The following is a 17,148-nucleotide window of genomic DNA, read 5'->3' on the forward strand; positions in this document are numbered from 1 at the left end:
TGATTATCTGTGATGGATAGATCTGTAGAAACTAGTTTTGGGGAGTTCTATCTACAAATGGGAATGATAATATCTGTGGACATAATTTGTTTCTACTTGGGTTTATGTAAATGTCCTGTTTATGAAAACTCAGGGTATTGCAATTTATGATGATATTATGTAAATGGCTTATCATCCTCATCTTAATTATTTTTATGCTTTGGTAATGGTTACAACTCTTCGAAGCGTAATTTTAAATAGAAGTAAAGCTAAAGCATAAGCTTTGCTACTTGGGTTTATGAACCTTGGGCTGTCTTAGACCTTGTAATTTGAGAAGAGGCGGGGGATTAAAGGTTTAAATTTTTCTATAATATTTTCAATATAGTTCCCCTCCTCCCCCCTTTTTCTTCCATCTTTATGAAACAGACATTCTTTCTTTCTCTATTCATTTCAAATATAGTAACCCCCCCTCTTCTCCCTCTTCTAACTTTTTGGAACAGACATTCTTTCTCTCTTTTCATTTCAAATATTCTATCTGGGACAGTACATCTGTTCATGTGATACATCTAGTCAAAACCAAACATGTAAATCATAAATTGACCGGAAATGGTAATGAACAATTTTTAGCAGTGTATATAAAAGTTTGCCTAGGCGACTGTGGTCAAGCACTAGATTTATTCTAGGTGATGCACTTTCAATGGACCGCCTTTAGGCACATGAGATGCACCTGGGAAGCATTATTTTCTATTTTACACAATTTTTTTGAGGCACTGCAGGACCCATATCTCCCGATTAGTCTTTTGCTGCATTTATACATTGATCCTTAGCGAAATCTTTTATTTTCTTGAGCTTCTTAGATGCATGGAATCTCTCTCTCTCGATTAAAAAAAGTTTTGCTCATTTTGGAATGCTGCTGTTTCTTTCTACTTTTTAATCTACAGGTATTCAATGGAGAGAATGGTTTGCTAAGTGTAACATCTCCCTCAAGCATCGAAGTTGATATTGCATTGAAGAATCAGATGGCAGAATCAATGTTCAGGGTATTTACAATACTCATATCCGACATTATTTATTACTTATGAACTTGTACCTGTATACTTTTGAAGTCCTCGTCACTATAAATTGTCATCTTGATGTGACCAGGTTAAGGTTCAGCCAGTTGAAATATATTGCGATTTGGAGTCTCTTCTTCCTTTTGGGGAGTTCTTCAGCGTTATGGGATCCCACAAATCTTTGCAGCAAAGGGTATGCAATTAATTTTATAAATGGTTTAAGTTTCTTTAGGTGCTGATTGCTGCTTATTAGCAAATTGCTTTCTTGTCAACCCCTCTTTTTCTTTTTTGCTAAGAAGAGTAAAAGAGTTACGGTAAAGCTGCACAAGAGGTTTTGTTTGATGTGTGAATTTCTGTTCAAGAGGTTTTATTTCCTTCATTCAAACTAAAGTACGTGATGATGCGACCGAGTTTTGAAACCGTGGTATTTATTGTAGAAAAAGACAATTTTTTTTTTGACACAATCCCACCTATTAGTGACCTTATTTTGGTCCGGCCTTTTAATTAATTTAATTAATTTAATTAAGCATCCATCTTAAAATGGACCCTAGTAAAAATGATCAGTTATAACTGTTAAAAACTGACATGGCAATTATATACATATATTTATAAAAGTCCGACGTAGCTAGTGAAGCATAAGTGGAACCCTATCTCCTTTCTTCCTCTCTCCTCTTTCCCTTTTCCTTCCTCTTTCCTCCTTGTCTTCCTCTTTAGCTCTTTTAAAAAGGGAAAAAAACCTCATTCTCTTTCCTTAATACGGGTAAAATCTTGGTTCTATGGTTGCAGCTACCATTGACATGAGGAAGGTGATTGGAGTTCATTGTAATGGTACAGTTTGTCAGTTCGGTGGTCACTGTCAAGAGGCCTGGGTAAGTGGGCCAGTGGTGTAGAAGGTTAGGACATTTGAGCAACAATTTATCTCTTTGGTGTAAATTCAAGTGCAAAAAGATTTGTTCAATTTAGCGTATTAATTTGAAACTATTCATACAAAATCAATCTAATTTTGCGTGAAATAGGTAGTATTTTGCGACTAAGGGCTTGATTAGTTCACCTTATTTTTGCTGATTTGATGTGATCTGATCTAATTTGGTATGATTTGATCTGATCTTATGTGTACGATAATCTATAAAGAAAGAATAAATAAGGTGGGGTCTTGTTAGATTCACAATAATGTGTATTTTATTAATATGTAATTTTCATAAATTTTTCATCACAACAGTAAAGATATTTAGCAATAAATAACCGCACTTAAAACGATAAATTGTGTCGAACTTTATTTTCTAATCTGATGTGATATGAACTTATTTTTTCTAAAATAAGTAAAGATTGGTGAACTAAACATGGCCTAAGTTGGTCCTCTAGAAGTATAGTTAGAATGTTAGATTGGGGTGAATTTTGTAGCGACAGTCACCGCCTCACCAGTGCAAATTGTTGTGTTATGGTGGTTGCGATGAAAGTGAATGGGGGTGGGTTGGGAACTGTAGCTGCTGGGTTGTGGTTGTTCTTTGTGGCAAGGACTGTAGCAGCTGGGTTTTGGATGCTAAATGGCTTTGTAAAGGGATTCTTTTTAATATTTTAATAGAAGAGAGAGGAAGAGAAGGAGGAGGTTTAAAAAAAAGGGGGCTTCATACTTTCACTTAGGGGTCGTTTGGTTCACCCGAGGTAAACGGATTGGAATGAACAAAGGGAATGGAAGAAAATGGAATAAAAATACTCAATATTCTCTATGTTATTTGTTTTAGAAACAAAGGGAAACAATCCCATCAACCCACCACCACACAACCACCCCACAACCACCACACAACCACCCCACAACCACCACACAACCACCTAATTCATTCACTTTCCACCTTTTGTAGCCACCATCCGTCCACCAAACCACCAGCCGCACCTTCGCCGCATATTCGCCGCCTTTCGCCGGCCCCGGGCAGCTCTCTCTTCCCCGAAAATCAACCCCAAAAACCCTAGAAACTAACCTCGCCCCTAGAATCCCCCCCCCTCTCCCGGGGGTTTCGAGGGTGGGGGAGGGTCGGACGGCGGTTTTGCGGGGAGAGGGAGGGATTTCTAGGGGCTGGGTTAGTTTTTGCGTGAGGAGAAGAGAGTTTTACGGGGAGGGGGAGAAGCGGCGAGGGTCGTCGGCGGTGGTTGGGTTTCTCGGTGGTGTGTGGAGGTAGGAAGGTGGTGTGGTGGTGGCTAGGGAATGGGAATGGAAAAGTGTAGGGGGGGCAGGGAATGAACTTAGAGGGATTTGAGGTAATGTAGAGGGGAAAGGGAATGAAAGAAAGTGCTAAACAAACATCAACAAAGGGAATCGGGCCAGTTGATTCCCATTTTCTTTCCTGATTACCCTCAACCAAACGGCCCCTTAGTCTTATAGGATTTTTTTTCATTTTCATAAAAGCCACGTAAACTTACCTGCTCAATCAGACAATTACCAGTAAGGCCTATTTGAAGAAGATGGATGCTAACGGTGGGATTATATTGAGTTAAATGAAAGGTCAGATTAATATGCAAAGCTTACTGAATATGAAAACCTCTAGGTTGTTAATGAAGAAAGACAGAAAGCATGGAAGGATGATTATTGAAAAGTGTATCCTTGTGCAAATTTTGTCACACCCTACCTGTTACATCTTCCCTTTGTATGCTAGTGTACTTGCAATTAAGTACATATTAAGTCTGCTCATACCTTTTCTCTTAAGTCTGTTTAAAGCTCGTACATCTGATACTTGTATCGAAGTTGAAAAGTTTCGGTTATCTGATATCTGATGTCCTAAACTCCAAATATTACTGGATTCTATATACATGATATCCAATATCCAAAATAATATGTTAATGATTTTAATTTTGAATCTTTGTATATATATATTTTTTAAGAAACCCAATTTTAAACTGAATAAGAGCTCTGAAGTATTCCGGGTATCCAAAAATTCTGAAACTGATATCAGAATTGGTATCTGATGTCTGAAAATTTCAGACCAGATATACGGTTCTATTGATAGTTTTATCTTCCCTAGGTAAAATGTCTAATCCTTTGTTTTTTGCCACTCCTTAGAGTACGCGTTTGTGCTTTATGATGTTGATGTGTATTTGTTGTTTCTCAGGTCCTTTTGTCTCTGAATGGCATTAAAGATGCCAGTTGTCGACTACAATCTAAAGCAGAGTGAGTGTTATAGCATAGTTGCTGAGACATTTTGTTTTTCATGGATACATATTGATGTATGCGATTACAAACCTAAGTTTTGCAGAAGATTTAACATTAAATTCAATGACATTGATATTCTATGAATGATAGCTGGAAGTCACATGGCACTTCCTGACTTGAAATACATTATTACAACTATGGAAAATGACGATGATGTGCTGTGGGGCTGTAAAATAGTGTGTAGAATTAGAATTAGATATATTTGATTGCATGAGAGATAAATGAGAGTCTTTAATATGTCATTTTTTTTTTCTTCTGTAATATTAGATACATAAATGGAATAAAGAATTTATGCGGAAGACTGAGACTGATAGGGATCCTAAACAATAAGCTTAAACAAATTGAAAGAAAGAGGGTTGGGCAATGGGGCTCTGCATGGCTGGCTGAGAGAATTCGAATGAAAGCTTGGGCTAGTGTTCTTTGTTGTTAGGTATTGGCGTTTTCTTATAGTGTAACTAACATTTATTGCATAGAGTTCAATCAATGCAATCCCAGTTATATTAATTATCTGATGCAAAATATTCTGTTTAAATTGTTAATATATGTTACACTCTATGCTAGGGTTGACTTGCCATTTTTGTTGTAGGTGTGTTCTGTCTGGTAGGCAAAGGGTCGTTTGGGATGTTAATTTTGTCAATGTCTCCATCAGTTTCCCTTGGAAAAATGCTAATTCAGAATCATGCACCTTGGTAATATACTTATCCTTCAAATTAACTCCCAGTTTCTCTTCTGCATTTTCTGGGTACATCCTTTTTGTTTTTTATTTTATCATATTCTCTATTTGTCTTATTATAGGAAATTATCTTTTGCTTCTTCCGCACATGTGTTTTTATATCAATATAATCACTAGTCTTCCAACTTAAGTATTTTCCTGATGCTTCTTTTTGGAGTACAGACAGTACAGACTAATGGTCTATGGGTGTCGTCCAACTTAAATATCTCTTCTGTTTCACTGAAAAAGAAAGATCAATATCAAATATCCCTCATGAAGAGTTTGCTTGGTCGGGAAGATGGTGATAAAATTCTTAATGCACTGCCGCTTGACATATATGACCATTATGAAGTGAGCATGGGTGATTTTCAGGTCAGTCTTGCTTAACTTCATCTTCTTAAATCCTTTTAACTAGTATTTGTATGGATTGATCTATATGGATTGACCTTGATGTGCAGGTGACCTTGAATGACCCCGTTTTACCTCAAGGATTGTCAGTGGTGGAGAAATTCTCTGTTTCCGTCTCGCTTGCTCATTGCATCATCCCAGATGAAATGATGCTGAAGCAACTAGAGGTGGCTTCATTGTTTAACACCAACTTCATACTTTGTTTTTTTATTTGTGACTCCAAAAACCTTGATGATCCCTTCTCTCCTCCTTCAACTGATAGACTTATTACATACTGCTTTGCAAATCAGCATTTGCATCAGCCCTTAGCAAATAACATGTCTGACGAAAACTTACAGGATTTGGTCTTCATGGCTTTACTATGTTGATATGGAGTATGGAATTAAGGAACCTGATGCCATGCTAGCACACTTCTAAAATTGCCTTATGCCTTACCAGTCATTTATTGAATCAAAAGAAACCAAATTGTACTCAATTTTCAAAAAGTAGGTTTATCTTATTTGGGTAATTCCAGGCTCTAGCAAATGCATTATTTTGTTTCTCTTTGTTGCGTCTATAGATATTACTCAATTACGTAACTAATTTAGCTTCTGCTTTGTTGTTCATTATATCATTGTGTACGTTGCAAAAATGCTGACATGCTGTCCAGATGTTTCTATAGTCAAATTTTCATTACAAGGGAGATGCATTCTTTCTATTTCTAACTGTTTTCTGGCATGCTTTGTAATCCTAGTTGTTTTTATGGCAGGCTCACTTTATACTATCATCTCTTCATGTGCACTTTTCTGCGGTGATTCATAATGCTTTTCTGAGCCTAGCTGAACATATTCACCTTTTATCTTCCAACTCTAAACAAGCCCTGGAGACAAGCTCCCAACTGCCAAACACTTCATCATGTTATCCAACAATGCCATTTCATTTTTCAATAGCTGCGAATTTAGAACTGTTCAATTTGGAAGTTGATCTTGGTGATTGTCAGAATAATATCTTTATGATGCTCAGTCTACGGAATGTAAATCTGAAGTAAGGCCTAGTTTTACACAATCTCTCTCTCTCTCTCTCTCCATTGATTCTGTAATGACAACTTGGTTTCTAATGTTGTATTTTGTTACAAGCTTCATTAAGTTCATTACATTAATATTATAGGTTTGCTCACAGTCAAGTTGAAGATTGCTGGGTCTCTATAAGGGTGATAAAAATCTTTAGCTACAGACAGATGGATAATCGCAAGATTATTTGCTCATCCAGGATGACTGGTGACGAAGATATTTTGCATCAACAAACTGTAAGGAGTGAGAATGGTGATGATTGTGATTGGAATGAATTAATGAATGGGTGCTTTCTTTTGCATTATGTAGCTGACACAAGTGGGCAGTTAACTAATCATCGTTGCACGTTATACTTAAGTGACATTGATTTTCATTGCTATCCTGATATAGTGCAGTTGCTGGTTGGTTTCTTTGAGAAATTGATGCTTAATGGATCTGGGGTTGACAAAAATTCTCTCTACCAGGAGTCGAAACCAACAAATGCTCTTACTTCTAATTTGCAGAGGTTTGGTGTATCAAATTTTTGTGAAAATGGACAAGCTGAATGGGCAAACATCCCTCTGGATCGATTCCCCTTTATCTCAATACGTAATTCTGGTCGACTCCGAGATCTTGATAGCGCCATCATTATTCCCGAGTGGATGAATATTAAAATGGGAGAGAAGAATGTTGGGAATTTAGACTGTAAGAAGAATCTAAAAACACCATTCGTGAAGGCCCCTGAGCCAGGTGACAACTGTATGAATTTGAGTTTATTGAATGCGCAAGTAGACATGGAAAATGTTAGAATACATTTTCATGATTCGTCGTGTGTTATAGGTAGCATTACTATACCAGTTGGTAAAGCTTCAATTAGTAGTAACTCAGACCAGTTTGATGTACTGTCTTCTGTTGAGGGGCTTACTCTCTTTTCTGAGTGGTGGACATGTAATTTTCAGGAGTTTCTGTGGGGGCCTACACACCCTAATATTTTTCCTGTGTTAAATATACGGATAAGGAGAGGAAGTGCTTACCATATGAATTCTGATTTGGAGATTAGTTTTGGCATTCAGCATGTTTGTTGTGTACTACCCCCTGAATATTTAGCAATATTGATTGGTTACTTTACCTTGCCTGATTGGAGTTCAAATGATGGTGAGCATCAGGCAACAGAGAAATATGAGCATATTGATACAGATTATCATGGATCCATAGTCTATAAGTTCGAGATAATAGAGTCCGTCTTAATATCACCTGTTGAAAGCAACAAGAAGCAATTTCTGAAGCTTGATATACCACAGCTTTACTGCAGTTTTATTGAAGATGATGCCTTGGAAAAAGCATCTATATCTGTTTTTTCGGAGTTTTCTATTCAGGAGGATGAAGTAGCTGATAGAGCTCACTCTTTGAATATGTTTGGACGGGATTTGCATCTTTCATTTCTGACTCTTAAGGACTTTGGATCTGAAATTTCAGTATCTGATAAAAATTCTGAGAATGAAAGCTGTATTTTAGTTCATTCACTTGGTGTTGATCTTTGGCTTAGGCTTTCAGAAAATTCAGGCTCACAATCACCAATGTATATTTTGACTAAAATTGCATGCTGCGAACTCAATGCTGAAGGTAGGCTATCCTATAATGACACTCATATTTTTTAAAACATTTATTTTTTGATATGTTCTTCATTTATTATGTCATTTACTTGTTTCTACTTTCTTCTTGGTTCCTGTCACAACAGACAGCAATTTTATCTGTGGGTTTGGAGCATTTACAGAGGTAATTGATCAGTATGCATTGGTTGACAAAAAATCCCAATATTTCAAAAGCGACATTCCCGGATTTTTTGAGTTGATTAATTCTCTCAAGGATATCAACAGTGGAAATCCAGAAGACTCAAGCATGGCAGTGACAGAAATAAGGTGCTGCGTCACATCAATGGCTGTTAATCTAATTAGCTTAAAAAGAGACTCAAATTCTCGAGATGTGATTGGGAGACTGGAGTTGGATTTTATACTATCAGCAACTCTACAGAATGACTTATTATTGTGTTTGGATATCCAAATCTCTACACTGTTGCTGTCTGCATCGCATAAGTCCATACGTCTAGCACAATGTTTATCGGACAGCGCATGTGCATCAGTTCGTGATATATGTCTGTCCGCCAATCAGCAATATGTTATCGACCTTCACATTGCAATTCCTTCCTTGGATATATGGCTTCATCTATCTGATTGGGTCACGGTGATTGATCATGTGTATTCATGTTTTTTACAATGCCCCCAAGGTTCAGTTGGGGACACTACTGGGCTGGGGGAACTTTCAGAGCAGACGTCCCTGCAATCTCAGACTTTATCATTGCCAGGGTCAAACAAGTTGGGAGACAATGCTGTTTCTGTAGTTGTGAAGTCCAAAAACATTAATGTATCATGCCATATCCCTCTATGGGTCAGTGAAAATGCAATTGCACAATCAGATTACTTAGAATCTCATGGCTTGAATTCAGAAACTCATAATTCATTAAGTGGAGGAAAGGACACCAAATTCCTAACAGTTACTTTGCAGAGCCGAAGCTTTGAACTGCAAGTTAATGGCCCTAATTTGAATTTAAAATCTGATTTTGAAAAATTAACTGGGTCAGTGGGAATATGTGAGAGTGGTTCTGTACAGTCTTGGCCATTCTTCCAGCTATTTCAGCTAGGCATAGATATGCATATCTGTGAATATGAGGAAGTCCAAATAGGGGTCAAAGTTCAGGTCCATTGTGAAGCTTTTGATGTTTGGTTGTCACAACAAGTATTCTACTTTTGGCAATGTATTGAGTTTGGGACAGCTGAGGCTAATTCAGAGATCACTTTCAGGACTTTTGATCTGAAACTGCAACTAAAGAAAGCCTCACTTTTGCTCACTGATGGAAGGGTATTTTTCTACCTCTATAATTAAAACATACTTCCTCCGTTCTGTTAATATTGCAACAAGGAGGAAATTACGCATCCCAAAACACATTTTATATGCTAAATATCTATAATTGTATAAGAGTAAAAATTATAAAAAAGTTGATATTGTGAAAGTATTATATGAGACGAATCCAACAAGATGTCATTTGACTATATTTTGCTTAACGTATAACTCATATTATATGGTCAAACAAGAGTGATGAAAAGTGCAAAAAGTCCATTGTTGCAATATTAATAGAACGGAGGAAGTAAATGATTCTGTGTTTGGAAATTTGTTCTGCTGTTCTTATATTGCTAATTTTTCTTTCTTTTTTATTTTTTTTTATTTTTTATATTATTATTATTATTATTATTATTATTATTATTTTAAAAATATCTATTAATGCTGGTAGCAGTTTGGTATCATACTAATCAGCAATCAGTTATATGCTCATGCTCTGTGGACCATGAACAACTTTTTCTTTGCATTTCTTTCTTTCTAGCTTGCTCCTTTATGGTATTTGTTTTCTTTTTTTAAAACTCTACTCTGTTGGGTCAACTAAAGGGAGGAATCATGGTTCGAAATTCGTTTTTAGTTTGAGTGTAGGAACGGTCATAGAGTGGCAAAACTGGAAATGATTTGCTGATCACAGTCTGTGTTGTGCTCTCCCTATAAATTTAATTTCAAAGTCTTTTAAGGAGTTTACATAAATTTTGCACTTTTATAGTAGTTAGACTAGACTATTAGAGCCTCCACCTTTATTGTCTAGGTAGAGCACTTTTTTAGCCATAAGCGAGCCGCATTCAAAGTGGTGACTTGAACTTCACATGATCTTTTCATACTCATGTTGACAGAACCCAATCTGACATGACGTTTGGTTTGTATTCTCTAGAAGGAGAATGAGTGCAGAATAGTATCAGGAGGAAGGAAGGAAAACCTTTGTCAGGTTTTAAAAAATGCTAGATCTGAAAAGTCAAAGCTTAAGTCAAAGAGGAAGGAAAATATAAGGTTGGGGCTTTTGATTTCCTGGTCATGCAAGCCCATGAATATGTTTCCCGGCTGCACTGTCAATGCCTATGAGAATAAATTTTATTTCCTTAAAACTTGTAGTAACAAAAAGGTTTTGATATTCTTTCCAATATTTAAGTTAAGCCCTTATTTTGGAGCTTCTTGAGCTCGGTACTGAAATATGCCCGATTCATAGAATCCTAGGTGATGGGTCGTATTTGAGTCTACATTCATTTAGCTAATAATAAAAGAATATGTTGTTTTGTTTTTACTGATGATTTACCTAAATATAAAGTTAAATGGTATTAGATTTGTATCAGTGTTAAAATATTGTACTTTTTATAATATTATACTTATAAGGAATTAATCAAAGTTGTATTTTGACAAAAGTTAAAGCCAAAGTTGTACAATTAAAAACAAGTTAACTTTGTTTACAGTCTTCATATCATAGCATAATTTTTGCAGGTGGATTTAGAGTGTTTACTAGGTATATCAGGTCATCGGGTATCCTAGTATGGGTTAGTTTTGGCAAACACTTGTCAGTGATAGACTTGAAAAATATCATTATTGTTTTTATGATATTAATCTAATGCATTGATTAGCTTCATTCCATTTCACGTGAGATTCCTTGACCCTTGATTTTAATCTTTTGTGCAGTTGAGTGGTAATGGGCCTTTGATAGAGTTACTCATGAAGGATTTGTTTTTCCTTGTGGAGAATGCCACTAATTTCTCTGCTGAGGGAGACCTGCTTGTCAACTACAATAACATCCACAAGGTGTTTTATCGCAACTTCATAGTGACTCTTTTTTCTGAGACTATAAATCTATAACATATTATTCTGTTCATTTGCAGGTCATGTGGGAACCCTTACTAGAGCCTTGGAGCTTTCAGGTTACTATGACCAGAAATTATGATAAGGATGCTCCCCTTGGCTGTGGCAATATTACGGATGTACTACTCGAGTCGACCACTCAACTGAATATAAATATTACCAAATCACTCTGTGAGGTATGCTCTCGTTTTAATTTCATCACAGAGATGGACCTTTATAAACAAAAATTGCATGTATTTATGATAAAATCGTGTATGCTTGATTGTGTCTCACAGGTTGTCTTGAGGGCCATGGAGATGATCAAGGAATCTAGGGACCTGGTGCAAACATATGAGGTTCCTAAGAGCCAAAGACTGCAGAATCTTCAGTGCATTGATAATTTGTGCACAAGAAGATATGCTTCTTATACCATTCATAACATGACCTCCTTGCCCTTTGTATTTCATGTCCATCAAGGTCTTGGACATTCTGAGAATGTTGATGTGTCTACTTCAGCATACAAGAACACTGTTCAACCAGGTGCATCTATTCCTATTTACATTAATGGGACACTTGAGGAACCAGCATTTAGTGATAGACCAGCTTCTTCTTCTGAAGGGCATAGCAAGAAATTATCAAGCAAGGCTGGGCATTCTTTCATGACCATCCAATTTGAGGGAACTTCTGAAAGTTCTGAACCAATCTCAATGGATCTTGTTGGTCTTACATACTTTGATGTGAACTTTTCAAACGACAACAAGAGGGCAGATGCAAATATTGGGCTTCTTGTACCTGTGGTGTTTGATGTATCTTTGCAGCGATATAGCAAGCTCATACGACTGTATTCTACTGTAAGTTAGATGGCTAACCCTTGTCTTGATGATTACTTTCTACCACTTATGATATATAACATAATTTTCCTTATTCAATTGCAGGTCATATTTAAAAATTCAACGTCTATGCCGTTGCAGCTACGATTTGACATTCCTTTTGGCATGTCATCAAAGGTATATCCAAAGGGAATATTGTTATTTGCTTATTAGCTGCCAAGTGTAGATATGGTGATAGTTTTTTTTGTTCGTTGCATTATTGATATCTCCAACTTCTAACCTCAATCATACAATAGATTGTAGATTCAATAAAACCTGGCGATGAATTTCCCCTGCCTTTACATCTGGCAGAAGCAGGTCACATGATGTGGCGTCCTAATGGTAACAATTATATGTGGTGTGAAGTGCATAATCTTTCAATGATTCTCTCTCCTGAAAACAGGAGTGGATTTTTGAGATATCTTGCTTGCAATCCATTTCATCCAAGCAATTATTTGTTTCGTTGCTGCCTATCTGTTCAAGACATAAGCTTGTCTCTTTCTGGGAGATTGAGGAGATCACCCTGTCTCAGTAGTTCTTTGAAGCAATCGGTCACAGCTTGTGATCAGCCACAGCAACATAAAAGGTCAAAGACCAGGTTCATACATCGTGTGACACTCACCACACCCTTAACAGTTAAAAATTATCTTCCTCACCCTATGTCTGTCACTATAGAAGGTGGTGGAGCTACTCTCACAACAGTAGTCAAAGAGGTATACTGAAGCTTCCAAGCCCATATGTTACTAAAGACCTTGTTTCAGAATTCATTATTAACAATTATGCATGTACCTTTTTTTTTAGGTGGAAGCGTCATTTTTTCATGTTGATTCTTCACATGATCTTGGTGTGACGTTCAACATTGCTGGATTTGGACCAGCAGCAGTGAAATTTCCACGTGCAGAGACATTCAGTGCAACAGCTAAACCTAGTGGAACTGTGTTGTCGCTGACAGAAACAATGGCTTTAAGTGCTGATTTGTCTGATGGTAATTTGTTATAAATTTATAATTTAACTTTTGGAAGACCTAATTCATTATGTTCTCTAATACCCTTTATATTTTGTTTTCTGTAAGGTTCTATATATGTTGTGGTTGAGAAGATGATGGATTCGTTATCTGGTGCTCGGGAACTTTGCATATCAGTTCCATTTTTGTTGTACAATTGCACAGGATTTGCACTGACAGTTTCAAGATCAGACCACGAACTACAAGGAAATCATTGCATTGTTCCTACTTGCTATGATTCAACTGAGCAGGGATTATTCATTGATCAGAAGGATGGTCTTCATCTCTTACCATCTGAGGATAAGCCACATCCTAGAGCCTTGAATTATGACAGTGAAAGTTATCTGTCCAAAAAACATGTTATTCCTTCCAAGAAATTCGTTAATCCACATTCAGGAATAATACTAACGCAGTCGTCAGTTTCACATGGTACTTTGTATCATCAATCTGTGAACCAGATGGATTTGGTTGAACAAGAGGATTCTCAAAACAACTTGACCAGGAATTCAGACATTGACAATCAATCCGAATTTAAAGTCTCCAATGTTTCAAATAATGAATGTCTAAAAGCTATCCCGGTTATGTACTCTCCTGATCCTAGTTCTGTTGCTAGTGAAATAATGGTCAAAGTGACGAGGTACCCTGCTGAATATCCAATAGAAAATTTACCCAGCTCATCATGGTCAAGCCCCTTTTTCCTTGTTGCTCCTAGTGGGTCAACTGCAGTTTTGGTTCAAGAACCATCTTCAAGCTCTGCATCTGTTATATCTGTGACATCACATCTACTTGATACTCCACTTATGGGTCGGACAAGAGCCATAACATTCCAGCCAAGGTGATAGATTTCTCTGTACTCTGAATTTTGTTTTCTTTCCTGAATGTACATAGGCATATTAATGAGCTGAAGAGCCTTTTGGGCCCATAACGGGCTGCTTGATTAAGGTTTGTGCAGCTCAACTAAGCTTTAAAAGCGTCATATTTGAGCTCAAGAGCTGAGAAAATGATTTTTATTCTTTTGTATCTTATGTCCTAAAGCCTACCAAAATTAACCTGGCAACTTGCATATTATTTTAAACATTCAAGTACCCTTGAATAATAATTGATACAACAATTACAGTATGCTACGTCATTGGATCATTTGGAATGTGAAGAGTTTCATGAATTTGAGATTTACTTCATACAATTTTTGTGGAAAGTATACTCTACATACTTTGTCAAATTGAGCCTTTCCTTAACCCCTTAACCTATCATGTAATTAATATTGATTGTGTTTCGATATGCTCGGTTGGTCTTGGTAAAGTATTAAGTATAGTTGGAAAGGATTCAGTTCGAGATGTGTAGAATACTAACTTAGTAAGTCTTATGCCTAGAGTGAGCTATTAGTGTGCAATTAGCTGATATTTTTCTAAGGTTTTCTTGGTTGCATTTTTTATTTTGCAGATATGTGATCAGTAATGCATGCAGCAAGCCTTTGTGGTATAAACAGAAGGACACTGATTTTCTTGTCCGTTTAGGCGTTGGGCAACACTCTCATCTCCACTGGATAGATACTACAAGGTACAGTGAACTAAAATGTGTTTGTGCTGTAAGCTTGGCACACAAAATCTGGCAATAATGAATTCAAGAGTGACATACATGCTTAGTGAAGCTTGTGTGGCTTTAATTCCCGTACAACTGGATCTGCTCTTTTATATAAAAGGATAAAAGACTTTTCAGAAAGAACTTATGTTTGTTGCTTCTCTAATGATGCTGCTGTCTTATGAGGGGTTTTTTTTTCCCAGCACTTAAATACAGCACCCTTACATACATGACAAATCAGCAAGTTTGCTTGCTTTTGCTTTAATTGTTTGTTGAACCTGCTACAGGGAGTTGCTTCTTACTGCATGTTTTGATGAAACTGGATGTCAGTGGTCAGGCAGCTTTCATCCTGATCATCTGGGCGATACACAAGTGAAAATGCGGAATTATTTTTCTGGTGCATCAAATGTCATTCGAATTGAAGTTCAGAATGCTGATGTCATTCAAGATGAGAAGATAATTGACAATGCCATTGGCAAGTCAGGAACAAATTTCATTCTTCTTTCTGATGATGACACAGGCTTCATGCCTTACAGAATTGATAATTTCACTAAGGAGGTATGTAGCTGTCTATTGACTGTCTAATTTACAAGGATTGTTGAAAGCTGTATTGTTTAGGACAAAGAAGCATAAATGGTAGAATTTCTTATTATCTTGCTGGTAATGTAGCTTTAAATAGTCTTAATGTGTACCCTCAGTCCCTCAGTCCCAGTCCCTGTCCCTGTGTTAGAGTAACATTTTTTGTCATTTATAGGGCAAAGTTAACTCACTACTTTTGGAATATATTTTTTTACTAGCTTAGGTCCCATGCAACTCACGTTTTACCAAATTTTATAAATCATTACAATACTTAGTTCAACAAATTATTACCAAACTAAACGTCGTTTTTATGAAGTAAAGTAACTTTAATTAGTCATGAATACATATTGACATGACCTATAAGGCTATAACAAAGATATTGAGGTTATTGATAAATAAGACATTGTATAAACTACGATAGAGATTTCGGGACTATATTGTTTTACTTTAAAACAATGAAGTAATTTTGTACATCTAATTATAAAATACATGATAATAAGAGAGTAAATTTTAAGTTGGTAATTGTAAGATATTCGAATTTTAAAATTAAAATTGTGTAAATATGTTTCTTAATAACAATTTCCGCTAAATTTTATATAGAAAAAAAATTGCATTTTACCACCCCTCTAAACACCACCTGTTTTTTCGTTTATTATTTTTTAACCACCTACAAAATCGCAAAATTATAGATTTCACAATTCCATTTTTAAATAAAAAACATCAATTTTTATGAAGGTTTTGGGTCATTTTGACCCTTTGTGTTCGATTTGAGGTCAAAATTGAAAAAAAATTATTGGAAATGCCTTGTTGCATGCTAAGTATAAACACGGTTTGCGTGACACACAAAATGAAGCATTTTCGATATATATATATATATATATATATATATATATATATATATATATATATTTGTTTTGACCCCCAAATCGGACCCAAAGGGCTAAAATGACCTTCAAAATCTTAATAAAGCAAATTTGTCACAAAATTCGATAATTTTTAGTTAAGAGGTGGTGGCATCTAACTTTTTGCTATTTTGTTGGTAGTTAAATATAATGAATGAAAAATAGGGTGGTTTGAGGGGTGGTAAAATACAATTAATCCTTTTATATATGTAATTGCAAATTTTTGTGTGGTGTATTAAATTTTGGAGGAAAAAATTGCATTAAATGCACAAATTAAAATTGTATTAATATCAGGACGATTTGGAATTTTAAAAAAATTATTATACATGGAAGCAACATGATTATTAAATAGTAAATAAAATTTAATTAGTGAACTAAATTTGTTGCTAGAAGATTTGCCTTTAGTATGTAGTTATAGATTCTTTGCTTATTTTTCTCTAGAAGGATCTAGTATCCCATTTCTGCGACAGAGACTTGTTACTCCCTCGGTCCTAATTTACTGCCCACAGTAAAATGGGATGAAGTATTACTTTTGATATTGTGGGAGGAATGAAAGTATCTACTGCTCTATAAGTAAGGTCAAAAACATTGAAATATGTCGGTGTTTACCAAGATAATTAAGATACAAAAATCCTCCTTTTGTCTTAAAAATGTTTAGCTATTCACTAACTAAACTGAAGGTCCATAATTATCTTCCTGTCATGTTTGTGCACTAACTATCAAAGCCAGTAACATGACTTTTAAAAGTCAACATTCATTTGATTTAAGCTGTTTCATTTCACTGCTTTACATGATTTGAAAAGTCAAGATTTATTAGGGTTAAATCTTTTTCGTTTCACGCTCTCCTGTCATTTACCTCCTCTTCATTGTTGCTATATCCCTGCTCCTTCTGACAATCAGAGTACTGGTGATAGTGGGGGTGAGGATACTAGTGACACGTATAGTTGAAGGGGTTTGCCAAAATTTACCTCAACTAGGTTTACATGTGTACAAGACAACTGAAAAGGTTGTGTTTTGGTCATTCTGGTTGACTTCAATATGCATGTCAATAGCTGAAAAGGTTGGATCAGAGCATCATGCA

The 17,148-nt window shown here is 36.0% G+C and overlaps 1 protein-coding gene across 1 annotated transcript in view; it reads left to right on the forward strand.

The window, feature by feature from the left end:
* The window catches only part of LOC145639191 (uncharacterized), a 40,702-nt gene that overhangs the window by 14,250 nt on the left and 9,304 nt on the right, over window positions 1-17,148 (forward strand). Inside the window, exons 18-35 of the mRNA XM_081690360.1 lie at window positions 921-1,019; window positions 1,123-1,224; window positions 4,133-4,191; window positions 4,820-4,922; window positions 5,129-5,317; window positions 5,404-5,520; window positions 6,102-6,376; window positions 6,500-8,004; window positions 8,120-9,297; window positions 10,981-11,100; window positions 11,178-11,333; window positions 11,433-11,987; window positions 12,072-12,143; window positions 12,263-12,718; window positions 12,807-12,990; window positions 13,078-13,843; window positions 14,449-14,565; window positions 14,874-15,144. Of these exons, the coding sequence (XP_081546486.1) occupies window positions 921-1,019; window positions 1,123-1,224; window positions 4,133-4,191; window positions 4,820-4,922; window positions 5,129-5,317; window positions 5,404-5,520; window positions 6,102-6,376; window positions 6,500-8,004; window positions 8,120-9,297; window positions 10,981-11,100; window positions 11,178-11,333; window positions 11,433-11,987; window positions 12,072-12,143; window positions 12,263-12,718; window positions 12,807-12,990; window positions 13,078-13,843; window positions 14,449-14,565; window positions 14,874-15,144 (6,324 nt within the window). The remainder of the gene's footprint in view (window positions 1-920; window positions 1,020-1,122; window positions 1,225-4,132; window positions 4,192-4,819; window positions 4,923-5,128; window positions 5,318-5,403; window positions 5,521-6,101; window positions 6,377-6,499; window positions 8,005-8,119; window positions 9,298-10,980; window positions 11,101-11,177; window positions 11,334-11,432; window positions 11,988-12,071; window positions 12,144-12,262; window positions 12,719-12,806; window positions 12,991-13,077; window positions 13,844-14,448; window positions 14,566-14,873; window positions 15,145-17,148) is intronic.

The sequence above is a fragment of the Chenopodium album genome, chromosome 7, assembly GCF_948465745.1.
Source record: "Chenopodium album chromosome 7, dcCheAlbu1.1, whole genome shotgun sequence".
NCBI classification, from domain to species: Eukaryota; Viridiplantae; Streptophyta; class Magnoliopsida; order Caryophyllales; family Amaranthaceae; genus Chenopodium; species Chenopodium album.